This window comes from Pecten maximus, chromosome 4 (genome assembly GCF_902652985.1).
Source record: "Pecten maximus chromosome 4, xPecMax1.1, whole genome shotgun sequence".
NCBI classification, from domain to species: Eukaryota; Metazoa; Mollusca; class Bivalvia; order Pectinida; family Pectinidae; genus Pecten; species Pecten maximus.
The window spans coordinates 26,038,983-26,063,518 of record NC_047018.1 but is presented as its reverse complement, the minus strand read 5'-3'; the positions used below and the strand labels follow the sequence as shown (position 1 = coordinate 26,063,518).

At 35.1% G+C, this 24,536-nt stretch overlaps 1 protein-coding gene across 23 annotated transcripts in view; it reads right to left on the bottom strand.

Moving 5' to 3' along the window:
* Positions 1 to 2,297: 2,297 nt before the first annotated feature.
* LOC117325625 (centrosome and spindle pole-associated protein 1-like) overlaps positions 2,298 to 24,536 on the bottom strand; it is a 76,448-nt gene continuing 54,209 nt past the window's right edge. For all 23 annotated transcript variants that reach the window (XM_033881986.1, XM_033881997.1, XM_033881998.1 and 20 more), the window contains 13 exons: positions 21,729 to 21,797; positions 18,577 to 18,663; positions 16,988 to 17,024; positions 16,436 to 16,524; positions 16,161 to 16,207; positions 15,896 to 16,011; positions 10,156 to 10,287; positions 9,521 to 9,577; positions 7,334 to 7,423; positions 5,341 to 5,441; positions 4,926 to 5,034; positions 4,654 to 4,723; positions 2,298 to 4,449 (listed from right to left, as the gene is read on the bottom strand). In XM_033881986.1, the coding sequence (XP_033737877.1) occupies positions 4,392 to 4,449; positions 4,654 to 4,723; positions 4,926 to 5,034; positions 5,341 to 5,441; positions 7,334 to 7,423; positions 9,521 to 9,577; positions 10,156 to 10,287; positions 15,896 to 16,011; positions 16,161 to 16,207; positions 16,436 to 16,524; positions 16,988 to 17,024; positions 18,577 to 18,663; positions 21,729 to 21,797 (1,062 nt within the window). In that variant the 3' untranslated portion in view covers positions 2,298 to 4,391. The remainder of the gene's footprint in view (positions 4,450 to 4,653; positions 4,724 to 4,925; positions 5,035 to 5,340; positions 5,442 to 7,333; positions 7,424 to 9,520; positions 9,578 to 10,155; positions 10,288 to 15,895; positions 16,012 to 16,160; positions 16,208 to 16,435; positions 16,525 to 16,987; positions 17,025 to 18,576; positions 18,664 to 21,728; positions 21,798 to 24,536) is intronic.

Below are 24,536 nucleotides of genomic sequence, written 5' to 3'. Positions count from 1 at the left end.
CAGTTTGTCTGGAGGGGGCATTGGTCCCTTCCTTGGTGTTTGTCTAGAGGAGGAATTAGTCCTTTCCCATGTGTTTGTCTTGAGGGGAAATTGGTTCATCCCCGATTGTTTGTCTTGATTGGGAATTAGTCCCTTCCCGATTGTTTGTCTTGATTGGGAATTAGTCCCTTCCCGATTGTTTGTCTTGATTGGGAATTAGTCCCTTCCCGATTGTTTGTCTTGATTGGGAATTAGTCCCTTCCCGATTGTTTGTCTTGATTGGGAATTAGTCCCTTCCCGAGTGTTTGTCTTGATTGGGAATTAGTCCCTTCCCGGTTGTTTGTCTTGATTGGGAATTAGTCCCTTCCCGAGTGTTTGTCTTGATTGGGAATTAGTCCCTTCCCAAGTGTTTGTCTTGATTGGGAATTAGTCCCTTCCCAGAGTGTTTGTCTTGATTGGGAATTAGTCCCTTCCCGGTTGTTTGTCTTGATTGGGAATTAGTCCCTTCCTGAGTGTTTGTCTAGATGGGATTTGGTCCCTTCCTGAGTGTTTGTACTAGAGGGGGAATTGGTCCCTTCCTGAGTGTTTGTACTAGAGGGGGAATTGGTCCCTTTCCAGGCGGTTCTCTAGAGGGGGAATCAGTCCTTTCCCGAGTGTTTGTCTTGATTGGGAATTAGTCCCTTCCCCGAGTGTTTATCTAGATGGGGATTTGGTCCCTTCCCGATTGTTTGTCTTGATTGGGAATAAGTCCCTTCCCAAGTGTTTGTCTTAATTGGGAATTAGTCCCTTCCCAAGTGTTTGTCTTAATTGGGAATTAGTCCCTTCCCGATTGTTTGTCTTGATTGGGAATTAGTCCCTTCCCAAGTGTTTGTCTTTATTGGGAATTGGTCCCTTCCCAAGTGTTTGTCTTGATTGGGAATTAGTCCCTTCCCCGAGTGTTTGTCTTGATTGGGAATTAGTCCCTTCCCGGTTGTTTGTCTTGATTGGGAATTAGTCCCTTCCCCGAGTGTTTATCTAGATGGGGATTTGGTCCCTTCCTGAGTGTTTGTACTAGAGGGGGAATTGGTCCCTTTCCAGGCGGTTCTCTAGAGGGGGAATCAGTCCTTTCCCGAGTGATTGTCTAGAGTGGGGACTAGTCCTGGCAGTGCTTTGTGTGTCTGAGTGACGTTGATGCAACTTCCAGTTACTGATTAAATGGAGTGGTCAGCTTGTCATCCACAGGACAGTCTTTGTAGTTTGAATTGTGTTCTGGATATGGATTGGTTTCACACCTGGCCAATGGTCAGAGTCACTGGATTCCTTATTAGGTATAATATTGGTGATGTTGGTTATTAGGTATAATATTGGTGATGTTGGTTATTAGGTATAATATTGGTGATGTTGGTTATTGGGTATAATATTGGTGATGTTGGTTATTAGGTATAATATTGGTGATGCTGGAGTTCTTTGCGGTGGCTGTCTTTCGGCCTTTGGGGAGCAACCTTTCCTCAATGATGATCGAAAAGGAAAGAATTGATGGGCCGACTCCAGTGCCATGTCTTCTTGGTCCATGCAGAGGTTGAGGCCAGTTCCCTGTGGGGATCTCGTATGTACAATAGTGAAGGTGACAACACGACCAATGGACTGAAGGCAAGTACGCATCTACCAGGGGTTTATGGAGGTCATTCCCTTGCAAGGCGTAATCAATGTTGGTCCTTTTCTACACGAGGGGAATTTCGACCTCAGTCCTGTGGTGTATTCCTATTCTTTTCGGGTGTTGTACATCCTGCCACGAAGTTGGAGGTTGACCTAATCACTCGTTCAGCTGCAGTTGTAAATTATGAACAACACATTCCAATATTAAGATAGGAGGAGCGTTGTGACTCGTCTCGGAGATTATTAGCGATAGTACTGACCATAATCTGTTTAGTCTACACTTGGTCAAACGGACATGTACTCAACGGGTTGATCATAGACAACACTTGCCAGTGTCGGTATAACATACCCTAATATATACTGTATTATAAGCCTTCGTTGTCAGGAGGAGTTAACATATTTCTATGCAGTGGGTGCCATGTTATGAATTAATGTCCATGCTGTCAACATCTTTAAAATCTATCCAATTTTTTCCAAATAAAGATCATGCCTCATCACTATCAAGGTATGTTACAACTAACAAATACTGCCAGACATGCCTATTTATCAGATGTGGTATGCAGGTTGCTGTGATGAAAACATTTGTTCGAGGAGTTGATGCCTCCAAATGATTCCTACCCAAAGTTCCTGGTAGCTGTTGTCTTTAAATCAATAATGCCAGTATAAAATAAAATAACACAATATTGATTTGTGACATTTTTACTTAATATATCATTAATCAATTTTCCCTGATGGCAAAGGAATGTTAAACTATGACAGTATGACATACATGTATTAATGTAATAAATATGTACCGCTACAATTAACTATTATACAGGACACGGTAGGTATATAATGCACTTAATGTCTGGACGGATAATAATAAAACATTGAAGACGATTCTATAATAAACTAATTAATTATTTACTTAAAATATCAATGGTGCAATTGTAGTGTGTAAGGCCAAAACAATGGTTTCTACATGGTTTACCCTAGATACCGGGCCCCCGTCCTAGCACAGTTTCACTAATTTTGAATAAGTGATGCCTATACATGCATATGTCTAATACATGTTTATTATTTTGCTTAGCCTAATGTAAACTAATGTGGCATCTTTACACGAGCCAAAACTTCCATTCTGTCAAGTTCCTGAGATGAAACCTGAAAGAAAAATGTGTCTAGTTTTGCTAGAGTTAAAAGCTGTTATGATAGCACCAATAAAGGATTACCACACAGTAGATCACAAACAAGGCTGTGATGATAACATGTATACATGTATATAAAATAATGAGTCACGAGACCGAGCTGTTTCCGCTGGTCCTGAATGAAGAAATTCATAAAGAAAACAAAATTATTGGGACATAAATATCAAAACCAGCACTGACTGTCTGGTAGTAACTTATAGGACTGAGTTTTAATTTTCAGTTTTGTTATTTAGCAAGAAAATTGGCATCTAATCAGATTTGTAAACACCAGGTCGATTCATCACAGAACTAGATTCCAGAAATTAGCAATATACTTATCACATATACATTAGTTTCTATTTATAACTTATAATGTATATAGAGATTCTGAAGAGAATACCAAGTGTATTGTCTCCTGGAACATCAACAGTTGTAATGTCCCACCCCAATGGATATGAATTAGAATACTTGTATGACTGAAATGAGCATACAATTTTACCTGTAATGAATCCGTATATCATACTCTGGATGAATCATTGATACTTTCGGGAATCTACACCAATATCTGGTATATAACTAAAGGGGAGTGCATGGCATGCTAACAAGTGCTGTATTAACATTATTTTAAACAAATATCACAGTTTGGGAGAACAATAAATAAAACCTATGTACAAACACAATAGATGTACGTAAGTATATTTGATTTTCACATACAAGGCAATTCTGTGTTGTGATTATAGGTACAGATATCATATGAAACTAAAGCCTGCCAGAAATTGAAAATGTTAAAAAGGTTTCAACTCTGAATCAAAATATATGAATGTATGAAAAACATACAGAAACATTTTCATTCTCTTCAAAACACTTTAGTTTATGTTGTGACCAAAATCATCTCTTTTACCTTTCATAAGTTTAATATCAAGTAATTATGTGACTCTTGATAAAACACTGTATCAATCATATTTAAAAAGTTATATACTTTGTATACTAAATCATCCATACTAAGAAGAAAACTTGACTATAAAGTTAAAAATATATATGAATGAGCAATAATTTAAACAATAATTTGACATTCAATATAATTCGGATATTCCAGACAGAGAACTTTTATAGTTGAGATACACTGTACCAGTACAATGGACGTTAATGAAGTACACGATAGACATGTTTATCATTACAAGGATGTTATACTGATAAAAACGTCACCAGTAAAATCCTTTATTTGACCAGTATGTTTAAGTATGGTAACCAGGGATCTGTCCGTCCACCAATCACATCGTACACTCTAGATGAGTATAACAGCTCCTCCACTTCCATGTTTACATATCCACAAACATAATTCTAGCCACTGTGATGAGTTGTCAATACTGGTATCCGATATGCACACACTATAACCACTTAAAAGTGTTCACATCGAGTGAAAAACACTTTTGTCTTGAAATTTAGTCATTTGACCATTTTAATGTCAGAGCATTCGACCACGGCTTTTGTAATGTAACAGCATAGGACCCCATGTAATTTGTTACTGTGAACACTATTCCTCATTACTGTCTCGTCTGTTGATATGTATTAAAATCGTCCATTTCGATACTAATTAACACTAGAGATGAGTCGCTATAACTTTCCTGGCTGTAGCCATGTGTCGTCCTGTAGGGTGTGTCCAGATGGCGGTCTGCAACAATAAATACAACACAATGTACACATGCCGTAATCCCTGATAACAAGACTAATTTCTCACCTTCTTTTCCATTTAAAATGAATGTAGGTCAGGGTTATTCATTTGAACAAACTCAGTAGTCCAAAAACACAGAAAGCTAGTTATATTTGTTCCAGAAAGGATGTACCGGGTATTAATTGCATGACTCTATCACCTTACCTGTTAAAGTTCTGTTTGGCCATAAAATTATTTAGAATTTCATCAGGATCTGCCATGGAAACCTCATCAGCTGTAAAAAAACGAAACAACATGGATGTTTATGTCTGCTTTGATGGAAAAAACATCAATATCACATTCTGATGAAAGAAATTGGAATTATGGAGAGAAAAAACATGAGCGTTATCACTGAACTAGAGAACAATATTTTTGGGGAAATGAAAAATAACAAACAGGAAGATTTCACTGACAATTTAAAAGAGACATCAACTGACCATTCATCTGCTGTAAGCGTCTTATCCTCGCATCATTCTTCCTCTGCAGCCTGTCGACGTCCAGACTAGACACCGACCCCATCACATTAGAGGGACCAGCCAGATCATGCTGTAAACACGCAACATGTAGAGCAAGAAATTCACATCATCTAGATGTTGATTTCAGACAAACTAAAAGATATAGAGCAAAAAATTCACATCATCTAGATGTTAATTTCAGACAAACTAAAGATATAGCACAAAAAAATTCACATCATCTAGTTGTTGATTTCAGACAAACTAACGAAATACAAAAAATTATAAAAATGTATTCAACATTGTACAGATTTGTTAATTTGTAATTTTTCAAACTTCCAGTTAACATTTCCATTGTTTTGTTTCTTTTACTCTCCATATGACATCTAGTACGACTTACAAGAGGTGTGACTCGCTCTCTTCTCCTAATTCGGGCGGAATCGTTCCTCTTTGGTGCCATGTCGTCGAAGTCCTCCGGGAAGTGATTAACATTTTCTACATCTGTTGGAATACAAATCTGGCCATGAGGTTACAGGTATGAGTATAGCCCGTCCCCCTAGATCACTCAATGTTATACCAAAATCACTGTAAACCGAACAGTTTAAATGTTTTGTTTGATGTTTATTACATTCAAGTTTGTAACCATTTTAATCAAAGCACCTCTTTCAAATAATTCTAAGGGTACAATATTATTATATTCGAAGTGATTTTTTACGATACATTTTACATTTCAATTAAATGAGAAATAATAGGCATTGATTATTTTTTGTATCATTCATGCTAGTAAACCATCTTTAAAATGAAAGATTATTAGAGACATGTCAGCCATTGTTTAGGTTAATGATTGTGAACTTTGTGTATGAACTAATAAAACCACAACTGTTTGTTGAGTACATTAATCTTTGGGTAAATTAGTGTGTTAATGAATACTAATAAGGAATAAAAAAGATTGTAAATACATGGTTATGTGGTAACATAGGGTATTTAGTAAAAAATAAATTTGAAATATAAATGTATTCTGAAATTTCTAGTCTAATGATTCAGCTGTACCTTTATTTTCTGCTTGAGTGTATTTCAATAATAAAAAGTTAAAATATTAATTGTTATGCCATGTCAGTTTACACACATCACACAATCCAAAGTTAGTACAGGTGAGTGTAACTTCTCCCACACCAAATATATATTTATACTGTAACCCCCTCCTACTCCCATATATGTATACTGTAACCCCTCTCACACCCATATATGTACACTGTAACCCCTCTCACACCCATATATGTATACTGTAACCCCTCCCACACCCATATATATTTATACTGTAACCCCTCCCACACCCATATATATTTATACTGTAACCCCTCCCACACCCATATATATACTGTAACACCTCCCACACTCATATATGTATTCTGTAACCCCTCCCACACCCATATATATTTATACTGTAACACCTCCCACACCCATGTATGTATACTGTAACCCCTCCCACACCCATATATATGTATACTGTAACCCCTCCCACACCCATATATGTATACTGTAACCCCTCCCACAACCATATATGTATACTGTAACCCCTCCCACACCCATATATGTATACTGTAACACCTCCCACACTTATATATATTTAAACTGTAACCCCTCCCACACTCATATATGTATACTGTAATCCCTCTCACATCCATATATGTAAACTGTAATCCCTCCCACACCCATATATGTATACTGTAACCCCTCCCACACCCATATATTTATACTGTAACCCCTCCCACACCCATATATGTACACTGTAACCCCTCCCACACCCATATATGTACACTGTAACCCCTCTCACACCCATATATGTATACTGTAACCCCTCCCACACCCATATATGTATACTGTAACCCCACCCACACCCACATAGATATATTGTAAACTGTCCCACATCCATATTAATTTATCATAACCAACTACACATGTATAGGTATATTGTAACCCATCCCATACCCACATAAGTACATAGTTACATAAATTATATCTTAAGTTTGTAACCCCTCCCACATTCATACTCATGCATGCATTGTATCCCTTCCCATAGATTTAGTGTACCCGCTCCTATATAGATATATTGTACCCCCTCCCATATAGATATAAGGAAATCCCTCCAATATCCATATATGTATATATTTTTATTTTTAGATCCCATACTTTAGAAATTCAAATCCGATGATTTCCTGACAATTCCCTGGTATATTTGATGTTTTTTGTTTCCACATTTCATTAATACAGGTATTACTTGTTAAAACTCTGTTCGAAACAGACACATACATATTTCCAGATAAGTATTAGAAGGTGACCATATCCACTTTAATCAGAAAACCATGTCCAAGTAAAACACATGCAGAACCAACCTATAAATGCTGTGTTGGCCTGGAGGAGGGATCTTGGCGTGCCGGTCCCTTGGCGCGCAGACATACCTAGGTCATTAGGTGGAACGTAGCCTGTCGGACATGACACTCAGTTAATTACAAACGGTGAAAATATCATGAAAGTCTTGTAAATGTCAAAGCATGTGGGATTACTTAATGAAGAGATAAACACAACTCTGGATCACAGAACATTCCTTAATAAAATTACATTTTACAATCCTTCTTCTGTCAGTCTTGTTCCTTTTTTTTTTTTATCTATCTCGGACGAAACGTAAAGAACAACACAAGATTAAAATCAAACTTATATAGTGCTGAGATATTAATTTTTGCTGGTCTAAAATAAAAAAAATCAACAATTCCAAATAGATTGTCAGTGTAATTGTATGATGAAGATGTATATGACAGTTTTTAACTTGGTTTCATAGACCAATATACAATGGTCAGGGGTTATAACATCCCTTGTGAGTATTAAGAAGTGGAGTCTAGGGGAAACCATTTTGAGGTTTTTCTGCCAGTGATCCAAAGTTCTGTGATAGATGTTTTAAAGATTTACAAGAGCTAGATCTTGCAGAATCTAGAAAATAATGAAATTGTACTCTACAAGATAATAAGCAAATATCTCAAAAGTTTGCATTAAGTTTACAATGAAAAAATAGATACAAAACAGTTAGTGAATTCTCCCGTGTAACCATATCCTGGTCATTTGACTCACACTTTTTTCATATTGATTTTATACAATTTGTTTTTCTAATCAGTATCTAATGGCTAAATTAATCTGTCAATTTGACAAAATCTTGGTCTGAACTTATTCTGTTAGAGAAGTTTTTTCTCACTGACTTTGAGGTTACGAGAAGATTATCATAACCCTACGATAAACTACACAAATATACATTGAAGATTTCCTGAATGTTGTCTATCTTGGAAATTTCTCCCAGAGGATACAAAAACTTCAGAGTCTAATATCAATATCCTGACACAAATCATTAAGTTAGAAAGCAAAAGGCTACGATAGAAAAGTGTGTAGATATAGATAAAGACAGATCTACAGTCACAGGTGTACAATAGGTACAATACACTACATGTATACTACACAATCACTACTAGCTATATCATCTGATTTACATTGACGATGTGAGTTGAGCTCCCAGGCGTGGAAACGTCCTGTCGGGGAGATGTACTCTTCAATACAGAGGATCACATTGAGTATAAGAGATGTCTGATATATGGTATAGGAATGGTATTACATTATACTGCCTTAATAGGTTTGTGGTAAATCCATTTAGCATTTTTAAAATATTAAAACTGGAATTAGAATATATCCTGTGATGGAAACTCCCCAGGAAACATGTACAAATAACATACATTAATTGTACTTTAGAAGACCTAGCTATTTCAACAATTTCAATTAATCCTCAAAATCAGTATGATAACCAGTTCTTCAAAACACACAATATCAACAACGTTCAGAGAGTCACAGACACACATATACAACAAATGGAATTCACTAGCTGAAAGTTCGCATATCTTTTACAAATTAGCAGATCTTTTTAAAAGCATTCATTAAGTCTAGCATTATTCAAACTATAGATTTGATATCATTAATATTGATAATTATCAAGTTACCATGAAACTCTGCAATTATTTTTCTTGTCTCCTAAACCTGATAAAGTTCAAATTCTAGAAATCCATTTCCTGTTTCCTACAACTCATCTCAGATGATCTAGCAGCTATTTCCTTTCTCCAAACAATTATAGGATTGTTAGTTAAACTTCTGCGGTCATTTCCTATCTCCTACAACTAGTATTTAGTACACTCTGATAGCCATTTTATGTCTTCTATAACTAGTTACAAATGTAGTTCAATCTCTGGCAGCAAATTCCTGCTCCTTCAACTATAGTTATTCCAATATCTGACAGCCATTCCCTGTCTCCTACAACTAGTTAATCTAATATCTGACAGCCATTCCCTGTCTCCTACATCTAGTTAATCTAATATCTGGCAGCCATTTCCTGCTCCTATAACTAGTTATTCCAATATCTCGCTTTCATTTTCTGTCTTCTGCAACTAGTTATTCCAATATCTGGCAGCCATTCCCTATTTCTTACTAGTTTAACCCCTAGCAGGCCTATTTTTCCCTCCTACATATCTAGCAGTACCTCCATCACCAACCTTGTGGCTTGTTTATTACATGTGTTCTCTCCCGCGACAATAGTCCAGCTCGTGTCACTTGGTAAAGTTAAATACTTTCATTACTACACTAATTACATCAAACTTTATCATTTCACTCTCAGAAAATTCCTTAACTTACTTTTTAAAAACCACTACCAATGAATGATAATCAGATTTTTTCAATAAATACCAATTTTCTATTATAATAATATAAAAATAAAAGATTGACGATTGATGTGGGAAATTCTTACGACCTATACTCCTTACATCAGAGAAAGTCAGAGATATTGGTTGGTAAACCAAGACACCAGTCAGAATAAGATTGAAATGAGTAATAAATAGAAGTGAGGACAGGTAAAAGAAATACTGCAGGATCTGTATAGAGATGAACATCCAGAGAATGATTACACATGCAATTATATGATCTTGGTTCTTCTGATTATTTAAGAAGCTAATTTGCTATCAATTAAGATTACTTATACATGTTTTACGGCAAATGTAACTATACAATATTTTCATTTAAATGGATTTTTAAATATGTTAACATTTACACATGCTAGATGTAAGTAATTTAAAGATAACTGATCAGGTATTTAGAATTTTGATTGATCTGGTGTAGATGTATTAAGACTTACTCCTGTCCTTAAGTGTGCGTATCTGTTCATTCTGTTGTCTCAGCATGGCGTCCTGCTGTGACTCGAGGGTTGTGTTGGTGTATGGCTGCTCCGGGAACATACTTCTAAATGCACGGCGTGACTCGGTATCACCTGTAATGAGAAAGTATCAGCACATACATAACAAGGTTATAGATGTATAAACCTGTACATAACGAGCTTACAGGTGAGTACACCTGTACACAATGAAGTTACTGGACAGGTACATAACGAGCTTACAGGTGAGTACACTTGTACATGATGAAGTTACTGGACAGTACATCAGGTCCTGTACATGAGGTTATAAATCCATAAACCTGTTGTTGTTTCTTAAGATTATAACCTTTAGAAAAAATGAATAAAAAATAATAAAAGATTGGATTGATAATTTTTTTTAAAGTGGTGAATACATAGTAACAATCAATGGAATGTGATCCACAGTGATTTCAATGATTATATATATATATTTCCTAAATATAAAAACATAAAAATTACTCAGAATCAAATAAATTCTACCTAAATATCTACACAATGATAATTAACATAACATGAAAACTATTAGAATGTGTTAAAGGACAAAATCTCCAACTTCAAAAAACAGAGTTAGGTCAACACAAACTAATCAACTGTAAACATTATACACAACCCACCCTTGTGTGGATGTTTGGTTTAGTGGTCATTGTTGTAATATATTACAGAGAAACCATTTAATAGGTAAATAGTGAAACAAAGTGATGATTTTACTCAACATAATCATCAGACAGGTATTTAACATGTATCTGTTTTATTTTTAATTCAATAAGGACCAAGTTGAAGGATTTAGATTATAAACATATACCTAGCCGTACTGGCCAAAGTTTGGGATTTTTTTGGTCTAATTGTGCTTGTTTAGAATTTCATGTTTAAGAAAAGCACGTAATTTTGTGGCATCTTTTTATCAGACGAATACATTAAAACAACACAACTGAAGCTGCTTTTTCTGGTGAACACATGGGATTTTAGAAATTATGAATAATGACGATGTACTTATAATCTCTGTCCCAAACATAAGGGTTAGCAAGTATACCTAACAATACAGGTTAGGTATTTATCAGTAGTTGTAAAAGACAACATCAACTCAGGAAGGAAATACTCTCTCTCTAGACTAGTTAAAACATGTGGTGTTACTAGTAAAGTATAAACCTGTCACAGATATATCATATGTAAATATTATATAGGACTGCAGACAGCAAACTTATCAGAAATTAGCTCAGACCTTACACTTATTTGACAATTCTGAATATTGGTTTACATAAATGTTACCATCAATAGTTAAATCATTTGAACAAGTGAGAGAGTTAACAGCTAGTGACTGTCCAACAGGTAATTGTCTCACTCAACACAGTGCTTATTTTCTAATACAGTGGGAATGTAATATAGACTAACTTAAGGTTCTACTAACAAATTAATGAATCTACCACAAATCTACGTGTTACAACACATGAATCAATCGTCTTTCTTTGGATCTAAGGAAATACTGCTGTAGGATTTAATCAGGATGATAACATCCCTGTCACACAAACTAGAACCTTAAACATACTGTCACCATAAAAACTGTACATGGAAAAGTCAGTGGACAACACACTCATAATACTACAAACTACATATCTAGAATACAGGGGAAGTAACTCTTTTACATATAACATGAGTCCCAGAGGGCCTGTATCACTCACTTAGATATCTCTGCAGTCATTTGAAAACATTCTCATTTATAGAAAACATTATTTTTTAATATTTAAAAAAAAAATTCCCTATTGGAGGAACCATAAGGGACTACCAATAGCAAACTCATGATTCCAAATAGAAAAATATTCAACATTAATATCCAATCTTCATCTTTCTTTTGTTGGCGGTTCCTCTGGCTCCAAGGTAACCAACCCCTTCGTTATATGAATCTTCTTCATAAATCTCAACTTTATCCAAACAGATGAATGATTTCAAATATTTCTATTTCCCCTTTTGCTTCACCCTTCTGCCTCTAGAGTGCTAGAACCTTGGTTTATAAAACCTTTCACACAATAATCTGCTTTGGAGTAAATACTGATGTACACGACGGACACAGCACCACGGTAATAAGGACGGAACTGTTAATACTGACAACAAGACACTCATACCAGGAGGAGCTGCTTTGGACTCTGGAAACAAAGGGGACATTGATGACATTCTAGGTGTCCTGTCAAAATATCTACTGTTAACAGTAATTAATCAGATCTATAGACTTGTGTGTATTGATATCGTAATGTGTTAGATATTTATAAATTATGATTTACAGCATGAATCACTCATTTACAAAACTGATAATATAAAAGATTTTAAAGCAAAAAATTCAAAGACAACACACATTTCTTCTCAACACCAAAACAAAATATGTTTAGAAACTGTACAATCAACAGTCTGACCTACCAGCACTGGCCTCAGAGGTAGGGGCTGAAAAATTAATCCAACAATGATCACTATTTGTTTAAAAAATGACTCATTCTATTTTAGATTTGTGGTTTTTTTAGGAATCTGATTTTAAGCACAGTACATTTAAGAGTAAATATTAACAAAATATATATGATAATGAAATAAATCCTGTGAAAATCTACTTACTATTAAACTACTATAAAACCACTGTTGTCCTCAGTATTCAACATTACTGGATGTGTGTATCAAAAATTGGCTAAAAATATGTAATTAAATACTGTACATTTTGTTTTGGAAAACTTTAAATTTGTCATTAAAAACTTGTTATTTATCTTGAAATTGTCAAACAAACAGTTGTAGAAGATCAACTTTTAAAAAGATGTTAAAAAATCAACCCCACATTAACAAGTATGATTACAGTACAAGACTTCATGTATTCTCTACTGCTTACTAACTATAGCTACTACAGGATTAGTACAAACATCACCACATCATACAATATTATAACACCTGATTTTTGTGTATTGAGTTTCTATTTAAACCATTCTAACATCAAGATCTGTTAACAGTAAAATGTCTGTAGTAAAATTATATTTCTACTTTTTCACTTCTTCATAAAAAATAATTTTGGTGTCAAAATTTGGCCTGCAGGCTTGCAATCCATCGCTTCTAAATCTCACAATTATGTGACTATATTTGTGTGAACCTCTTCTGATTCACGGAATAATATGAAAGTAATAAAAGAGTAAAGTACCGTGGGTTGTAGCTATACAATACAAACATTGATTGTTTAATCAAATTGACACTGAGAAAATACTATTCCATGTCATAGCAAAGTTTACAAAGTTTAAAAGAAATTGGATAAAACCGGATGAGGATGAGGATTTATAGAGATAAACATGTCAGATCTATAACAAAATGCTAGAGATATTTCGAAATAGATAAAGGGCAATAACTTTAGCTAAACAGTCTAATTAAACTGCTGTTCTGAGACAACTACATCATGTATATATTATAATTATGAACCCTGCAATATTTGAAAAATGAAGGAGATCTCCAGACAAAAATGAAATATAGAAAAAAGGGTAATAACTTTTGCAAAAAAAGTTTAATGAAAATGCTTGTCAGGGAAACACAACTACATAATCGTACAAAGAGATTGGTTGAAACATCAGTTTACACTGGACGGACAGCAACAACGCTATACCATGATACTCCCATCATATTTTGACAGTTGTATAAAAATCAATTATTGATTTTTCAAAACTTTGATATGAATAAAAAAAAACTTACTACAGCACAGACACTAGTATAAAACACACTACAAAATTTCAATACTGTTTGTATACATAATTTAAGTTTTCAAAATTCAACACTACAAACTAGAAGAAAAATGTTAATAAAAAAATCAATATAAGCTTTCAATACATTACATACAAACCTACTACAATAACACAATAGTTATAATCAACAAAATGTCACACGTTAATTTTCCTCTGACAATAACGACAACAGTACAAATTAACACAGTCACGTACCGACTGGAGCGGCTGACTCCTCAGGGGCTGTAATCAAACCTGATACCTATAGGTCTCTCCTACTGATCCATCAAACTTCACAATCATATCTAATCCCAAATGATGTATCTCAACCCAAATGATGTATATAAACCCGAATGATGTATCTAATGATGTAAACCCGAATGATGTATCTAAACCTGAATGATGTATCTAAACCCAAATGATGTATCTAAACCTGAATGATGTATCTAAACCTGAATGATGTATCTAAACCTGAATGATGTATCTAAACCCAAACGATAGCTGAATGATGTATCTAAACCTGAATGATGTATCTAAACCTGAATGATGTATCTAAACCTGAATGATGTATCTAAACCTGAATGATGTATCTAAACCCAAACGATAGCTGAATGATATATCTAAACCCAAACGATACCCGAATGGTGTATCTAAACCCGAATGATGTATCTAAACCTGAATAATGTATCTAAACCCGAATGATGTATCTAAACCCAAACAATACCCGAATGATGTATCTAAACCCAAACGATACACGAATGATGTATCTAAACCCAAACGATACCCAAATGATGTATCTAAACCCGAATGATGTATCTAAACCCAAACGATACACGAATGATGTATTCAAATCCAAACGATACCCGAATGATGTATCTAAACCCGAATGATGTATCTAAACCCAAACGATACCCGAATGATGTATCTAAACCTGCATGATGTATCTAAACCCAAACAATACCCGAATGATGTATCTAAACCCGAATGTTGTATCTAAACCTGAATGATGTATCTAAACCTAAACGATACCCGAATGATGTATCTAAACCCGAATGATGTATCTAAACCCGAATGATGTATCTAAACCCAAACAATACCCGAATGATGTATCTAAACCCGAATGTTGTATCTAAACCTGAATGATGTATCTAAAACCAAACGATACACGAATGATGTATCTAAACCCAAACGATACACGAATGATGTATCTAAACCTGCATGATGTAAGCTAATGACGTAAACCCGAATGATGTATCTAAACCTGAATGATGTATCTAAACCCAAACGATACCCGAATGATGTATCTAAACCCAAACGATACACGAATGATGTATCTAAACCCAAATGATGTATCTAAACCCGAATGATGTATCTAAACCCAAACGATACACGAATGATGTATCTAAACCCAAACGATACCCGAATGATGTATCTAAACCCGAAAGATGTATCTAAACCCAAACGATACCCGAATGATGTATCTAAACCTGCATGATGTATCTAAACCCAAACAATACCCGAATGATGTATCTAAACCTAAACGATACCCGAATGATGTATCTAAACCCGAATGATGTATCTAAACCCGAATGATGTATCTAAACCCAAACAATACCCGAATGATGTATCTAAACCCGAATGTTGTATCTAAACCTGAATGATGTATCTAAAACCAAACGATACACGAATGATGTATCTAAACCCAAACGATACACGAATGATGTATCTAAACCTGCATGATGTATCTAAACCCAAATGATGTACAGTTTACAGGTAACAAGACTGAATAATCAAATACTCATAAATATGTAAAAGTTGTCTACAAGCAATGACAAATACCCTCTATGTGAAATAAAATTCAAAATATCTTACTACATTTAACTATACTGCAAATCATTTGTTTTAACTTAGTTTTAAGCATCAAATGTTTGCAAACTTCTGTGTGAATAACTTACCTTTATATTTAAGGTCCTGGAATTCCTGTATATTCCTGGGATTGGCAGTGTCTGATACTCTCTGGGGAACAGAGGCATTGCCTTGAGTAGCTCTCTCAAACACATCCACTTCTTTCCTAAAGGGTTCAAAAAGTTCAAAAATATTTTCAAATTATTTATTTATATCATCTCCTACTTAATTTCAAAAAATCACAAACAGATAATTACACTAGCTATGACAGAAAAAACCCAATGAATATCAAAACCTGAAACTCAGCATACTTACGGTGGGGGTCTCTGTACCAATCTGGGGTCAAATACCTCAGGTTCATTCTGAATTTTAAACAAAATTAAAACGATAAATAATTCATAAATATGTTTTATAGTAAGAGACACACTTGAGACAAGATAGAATTTTAATTACAGATATTCATACATTGATTTTATTGTCAATCTCCAGGAAAATTGGTTTTCTATTCATTTCTAAGGTCATGCAGTATTAAGTATCAGATGAATTCATTTCTAAGTTCATGCAGTATTAAGTATCAGATGCAGGTCTACCTTCTGTTTGGTGAGGGCTCCCTCCACTCTCTTTCGCTCACTCTCCAGCTGCTGCCTCATGTTAGCTAGCTCTCGAAGGACCTCAGAACCTGGTAAACAGGATGAGATTAATCCATATAACAATAATTCTTATTTCTATAAGAAGTACTGGTGTATCAGAAATTCTTTTATATTTCTCTTAGAGTTATCTCCCTCCGTGAAATGTTAATATTATCTCCCTTGGTAAAATATACCTCGTAGGTTTTTCCCAGTTATCTCCCTTAAAAAATCAATGGGCCAGGAATGCTATTTAAGATAACTTTATTGTCAAAAATCAAAACTATAATCAATGTTAGGCTATAATTCACAGATTATTTTTCTTAATCCAGAATTCTTTCGAAAATGACATACAACTGTAAATTCCAAAAAGAAAATCCTTAAAAAATACCATTAAATACGTATGTCATTAAACCTATGTAATCACAGATTATAATGATGTCTTCCTTATTATAAGTAAGTTTTGAATTTCCCTCTCGAAAGTGAAAAGACAATTTTCTGGTATGTTACACTTACTGTTGGCCCTTTGTACAGGTTCAGGTGGGGGACGTGCCTGTTGATGAGAAAATACCCAATATAACATCAAATACAAGTCATTATACTGAAGTGTACTGTCACTGTTAGTAGTGCGATTCAGCATGCCTGGGTAAGTTATATAATGATATACATGTACATATATATGGTACATGAAGGATGGATTATACATGCAGGAGTCGACTATACACCCAGTACTTTATACCTGGGACATGATACAGCTATACACCCAGTACTTTATACCTGGGACATGCTACAGCTACACACCCAGTACTTTATACCTGGGACATGCTACAGCTATACACCCAGTACTTTATACCTGGGACATGCTACAGCTACACACCCAGTACTTTATACCTGGGACATGCTACAGCTACACACCCAGTACTTTATACCTGGGACATGCTACAGCTACACACCCAGTACTTTATACCTGGGACATGCTACAGCTATACACCCAGTACTTTATACCTGGGACATGCTACAGCTACACACCCAGTACTTTATACCTGGGACATGCTACAGCTACACACCCAGTACTTTATACCTGGGACATGATACAGCTACACACCCAGTACTTTATACCTGGGACATGCTACAGCTACACACCCAGTACTTTATACCTGGGACATGGTACAGCCACACACCCAGTACTTTATACCTGGGACATGCTACAGCTATACACCCAGTACTTTATACCTGGGACATGCTACAGCTATACACCCAGTACTTTATACCTGGGACATGGTACAGCTATACACCCAGTACTTTATACCTGTGACAATGCTACAGCTATACACCCAGTACTTTATACCTGGGACATGCTACAGCTATACACCCAGTACTTTATACCTGGGACATGCTACAGCTATACATCCAGTACTTTATATCTGGGACATGGTACAGCTACACACCCAGTACTTTATACCTGAGACATGCTACAGGTATACACCCAGTACTTTATACCTGGGACATGCTACAGCTATACACCCAGTACTTTATACCTGGGACATGCTACAGCTATACACCCAGTATTTTATACCTGGGACATGCTACAGCTATACAAGTCATTGTACATTCTAATGTATAAGTGTAGAAGCAATTAGTAAATAATACACAGGTAATATACAAATTAATCTGAATATATTAATGTTTGATCCTTGTCCATCCTGTGTAGAATGAGTCGGAGGCTGTTGACTTGGGTCTATCAACAGTTACCAGATTTCAATATCATGGTATGCTGAACACGTATAACACAGTTGGTGAGCTTGGGAGAAATAACTAAACACTACATGTATTATCTATCTCAAGGTATTTCTTGTACCTAATTTCTACACACTAAAAGGGATAGAAGATATAATCTTTGTAAGCCAATGGTAGAGACGTCCTCACTACCAAAAAGCCATGAAATATGCTGACTAAGTAAAACATCATAGAAGATTTTATCCGTAGTTATATAACATGTAGAAATCCAGTATTAGATGATGACTGTTGACGATGTGTACTTGATAAACTCTCTGTTCTAAGAGTACCCTTGAGGAAGTTTGTGTACTTGGTGACCTCTGTGTTACCTTCGGCTTTGGTTGGGGATCCCTCGGGGTCCGTTGAGCGGGGAGAGGCGGCGAATCTGTTCTAGTGTCACCCTCATCTTCACCTTTCTGTGTTATGTAAACTTGGGATTAGTGTAAATCTACAGGTGTCTATCAAAGCTTGGGTGTCATTAATACATATGTAGTGACAGCTAAAGCTATGTGTGCATTAAAATAAATAAACTAAACTAAGTCTAGACCCTCATCTGTAAGGAGACATAACACACCCCTCCATTCCTTGCTTCAATACAAAACTGAACGAGATATGATGACTCTACTCAAAAAGACTACACGATTTAACATCAGGAAAATCCTAGAAAATGTAATATTAAAGCTGACGGCGGCTAGACAAGGACCCTGAAGTGTGAATAACATACCTCAAAACATGTTATCACTGTATCAATCTAGAGTACTGACAAATCAGAAAGGGTCCCGCAATGTGTGTCTAAACCTGAGCTACTAAAGTGTTCTATTTATAGTAACACTGACCTTGACCTTACAGAGACCTTGCTTTGAACTAATTTAAAGGAATTTTTTTAACACCTATGTAAGTATATGTCATCATGTGAAATTTCAGAAAACTTGACCTGTTGTAAGGGCATTATAGGGTGTATTTTTGAAAGTCAGCTACAGGTTTTAACATAAGCAAGTGACCTTGAACTTTGACCTCTGTACCTGAAAAGCTATCCCAAACAAGATCTTTTTAGAGGAAAAGTCTAATTACAAATGACTCAAAAGAACTCCACATACATGTATTGTTCCTGGACTGATTTACTAATTTTAGCTGCAGTGATTTTGACCTTTGACCTCTGGTTGCAAAAAGTTATCCCAAGCAAGCACTTTCTTAGAGAAAGCATTGGAGTGCAATCATCTCTACAGAACTCAAGAAATTGTGTATAAACTGATTTCCCATTAACAGTAAAAATGACCTTGTCATATTTGACCTCTGGGTCTGGAAATTTATCAGAAGCACTCCTGAAGAAGCCCTGCATGGATAAATCCGAGTTCAATCAGCCCAAGAGAACATCAATATATTGTGCAGAAACAAGAACTTGGACAGACAAACGTGATTACCGGTACTATTATAGGGCATTTATATCTCTAGTAATAAGGCTTTAAAATTCTAAATCTAATAAATCATAAAGGCTTAAGGTAAATGACAAGACTAATTGATCTAAGTCACTACTACACTTGAATGCTATACAGTACAGATGTGATTTAGATGTTATCCTGCTCTGATGATGATATCAATCCTGCTCTGATGATGATATCAATCCTGCTCTGATGGTGATATCAAGCTAACGTCTGTTTCAATGTAATTTGCAATATTAAATATCAAATCAGCAAATTAAAGCCCAAAAGTATCTGATGCATACATAAATTAGATCATGCATACCATAATTATAGTTTAAACAGCCACGAGTCCATAGCATGCCATGCACATCTTCTGTCTAATATCTATATACAACTAGATTGTAATTGGGATAAGATAATCAGTGTCTATGTAGGTTATAATGGCCTATACCATCATAAAGACTATACATCATACAGACTATACATCATACAGACAATACATCATACAGACTATACATCATACAGACTATACATCATACAGCCTATACCATCATACAGTCTATACATCATACAGACTATACATCATACAGACAATACCATCATACAGACTATACATCATACAGACAATACATCATACAGACAATACATCATACAGACTATACATCATACAGACAATACATCATACAGTCTATACATCATACAGTCTATACCATCATACAGTATATACACCATACAGACTATACATCATACATACTATACATCATACAGACTATTCATCATACAGACTATACATCATACAGACAATACATCATACAGTCTATACATCATACAGACAATACATCATACAGACCATACATCATACATCATACATCATACAGACTATACATCGTACAGACAATACATCATAGTCTATACATCATACAGACAATACATCATACAGACAATACATCATACAGACCATACATCATACATCATACAGACAATACATCATACAGACTATACATCATACAGACAATACATCATACAGACTATACATCATACAGACTATACATCATACAGTCTATACATCATACAGACAATACATCATACAGTCTATACATATCCTACAAGGACCATACAATCAGTTCATCATGCAGTAGATATGTACATTCCCATGCCTCTATCACACAGTGCCTATATCAGCTTGTAGTAGTAATTAGGAAACATAAAGTGAAAAAAAAGACAAATCAGGACAAATCTTAATTTCAGAATAATCTCCACAATGGATGGCTCACCATTATTGATCTGCAGTTGTGACTTGTACGAAAAATCATAACATCCATGGTGAGTAATGACCGAGTATAGAGAAATGGTGAGTAATGACCGAGTATAGAGAAATGACTTTTATCATTGAAATGATCATTAAATTTTAATAAATTTACAGGTCAGATTTTGTGTTTAACATAAAATATCTATTTACAAAGTTTTAAGGCAAAGTAAATATTAATCAAATATTAATTGCTATCATTTTCCCCATGATACGTATTTAGCTTGAAACAGACAGTTTCTTTACAGGTTACCTAAAAGATACAAAAACATAACATTCTAGGGTGCAAATACCAGATAAAGGTATATAGTATACTGATGTACTCACAGAAAAAAATTAGAGAAAAATACAGGACAACATAACTATGTAAATCTAAGATGAAATCTAAGGTGTGGGGTTTACCGCGGACAATGGGTTGTTTGGCATTAGGCGGTGGTGTGGATGAAAAAAATGCTGATTCTGTACGGTAATGGGCATAGAAGCCATTGCTGGTCTGAGACTCCTGGCGGCTAATAGGACGACTAGGAGGGTGGCATGGGGGGACCATTAAACTTACTTCTGGCTCCTATATACAACAACCGGTAATGTTAAATATAATTATTATAAAATCTTTAGGCCTAGTCAAAAGACACAGTAAATTTTTTATCAAACCAATGTAGAATATTAATCTCTAAAAACAACTTATGTTTACCAGATGAGATGTTTCAATTAATCGCCAGGTATGAATTCAGATAATGTTAAAACAAAGCTTTACCGGTTCTCCATCTGTTGTGGCGAGTTTGCTGCGCAGAGTTGGAACGGGTGGCGATGAAGTACGTTGTTGCTGAAAATGATGTAAAGCATGATATGGAACTATCTACAAGGCATATACAGCTATCTAGATAAATGGTTGACAAGCTCTGTACAATAACTCATTACACTCTTTGTGTTCTCTTCATAGGGTTTCCAGTTTGGTCATCACAATATAAACCTCGCACAAATTTAAATCAAGTTCAAAGTAGCTCAGACATAGTTCAGATTTGAGGCAATCTACTTTTTCAACACTGCCTCAATCTACCTGAATGTTCATCAGAATACAAACTTAAAATACAGTCACATTTCATTATCTAGAAATCCTACTTTCACTCCAATCAATATAACTCCAAGCCAAAACTCCTCTTTAGCTTAGTAAAAACTTGGGATATCAAATTTGCAGATTTTTTAATTGTCATCATGTGTTATGTACATTTTAGACCCCAATATCATACTACTTCCTTCAACAAGAAAATGTCAGTAAGACATTAATGCCCTGACCCCCTCCCCTTCCCCACCCCTGTCTTATATAAAGAATCTGATGTAAGGATACTATGTTTTGGGGTTAGGATACTATATGGTGTGTACATAAGAAGAAAATCTGTTGAGGGGTACCTATACGGTATAACATTGATTTGAAAGGAGACTGGATCAATTGTGTCTCATTCAGAAGGGGTTGCATGTGACCTTCTACTTCAAAGACCTTTACAGATTACCATCAGATTATGATCAGGTGTAGAAATCAGTGTTAGGATATTACAGTGTAAATATCTAAATCTGCTACTGGGTTAGCAAGATATTACATTGATTCTGAAAATGAATCCTGTACAGAACTTTGACCTTTTAACCTTGACCAATACAGTCAAACACGTTTAGTACGAACACGCTTATAGCGATTTTATAGATATTGCGAACTGATCCCGATTCCCCAGCTATTCTCCCTCTTACTTCTATGTAATTCTGTAATTATATTGCGAATTTCACATAGCGAAATATTGTCTATAACGAACCAATGTAGCGGTCCCGTCGATTGAAATTCCATGTTATTTTAACACTATAGTACGAACTCACATCTCCGAAGTCGGAGTCCTGCCCTGGTGATCACGACCGTGTTATCGATAGGCACCCGAGGGCATGTTTCAGGGTATATATTTGTACGGCTATTGAATCGGTGAGTTATGTTTTCGATGACCTCTGAATAAAGTGAGTTGTTTTGTCGATGTTTATGTCAAGTTGTTAATCCATTCTTAGATGTCTAATTAGTGTGTACACAGTACAATGGCTTTATCATCAAGCGATTGAGAGCTAGCGAAAACGAGACTTCCGGGGTAAAGGTCACCGCGACCGATTTCGTCAGTATTGATGCAGATGTTGTAAAAGACATTATGAACGTTTTGGACAGTGAAGACGAGGAGAAAATAGAGACAGAGGAGGAACATTCCGTAATCAGTGGTGCTACGGCGAGTGATTATTTACACGAGATAAGCCATTTTCTGGAGTCCCAAAATGATATGTCAGATGTTTTTAGTACTTTGTACACACTTGCCTCACACGAAAAGTTTCGGCAGAAAATTATAACTGACTTAAAATAATTGAATCGCTTTTAATTTGTACTTGCTTGTAATTTTATTTTAATATTTTCATACAGCGAAGTTTTTAGGAAAAAACAATAAAATTCGTAATACACGTAATACGAACTATCAATATAACGAACTGATTCAGTTGGTCCCCTGGGATTCGTTATAACTGTGTTTTACTGTACATGACCACCAGAATGTGATCAAGGGTACATCTCGATGTTGTGATACTATGGTGTAAATAAAATCAAGGGTTCTCAAGATGATACTATGTCATCGATTCAGAATGAGACGAGTGGGTATCCCCACCCCTCCCTAAAAAGGCAGTGACATAAAAAGTAGCCAAATTAAATTAATAATTTTTCTCAATTAAATTTATGGCTGTCACAGTGTGTATGATTATTCAAATTAACAATTATTCAAATTAACAATTATTCAAATTAACAATCAGAAATCACATTAACTACTTAACAATAAATAGCACTTTTTCTGCCTTTCACCAACTTTGAAATCATAATTGCAAAATAACATGAAAAAAAGTCTTAAATTTCAGGCTCATATTAACCAAACAACCCATGATGTATAAATACCAAACTGATGTTTCAATGGAAACTCTAATATGTCAATAACCCAATTGATTTAGAGATAACGAAATTTGACTGTATATAAGCAGTACAATGTTATCATACCATCTAAACAATAATATCAATTCAAAACAGAAAACACATTGAGTCTAGAAATATATAATCTATTAGCAGCGATATACATCTAGCTTTATATGAAGACTAAGGAGTAATAAAATCTAGGCACTACTTTAATAGGTAGATTTATTTGATCTGTTGTCATTATAAGTGGCCCAATGGGCCTGTTTCTCTCACCTGTTATGTGGGTCTGTAAATTGGATTAGGCTCAATACCCTTTACTATATACTCATGATATCAATATTTGTCATATTTTATCTTTCTATTTTACTTTACATCTCCTGTATTGATGTTGAATTATTTTCTTTTCTAATTGTTTGATTCCAGACAGACAGATGGAAGACAACAGAAACTGCACCACTGCATAGCCTTACTTACTATTCAGGCGTGAAAACATTACATCACTTCTATTTAGAAATAACACATTCATTAAACCCATAACCTGTAATGATGTTGAATCAGTTTCAACACCAAAAATACTATCTACATTTT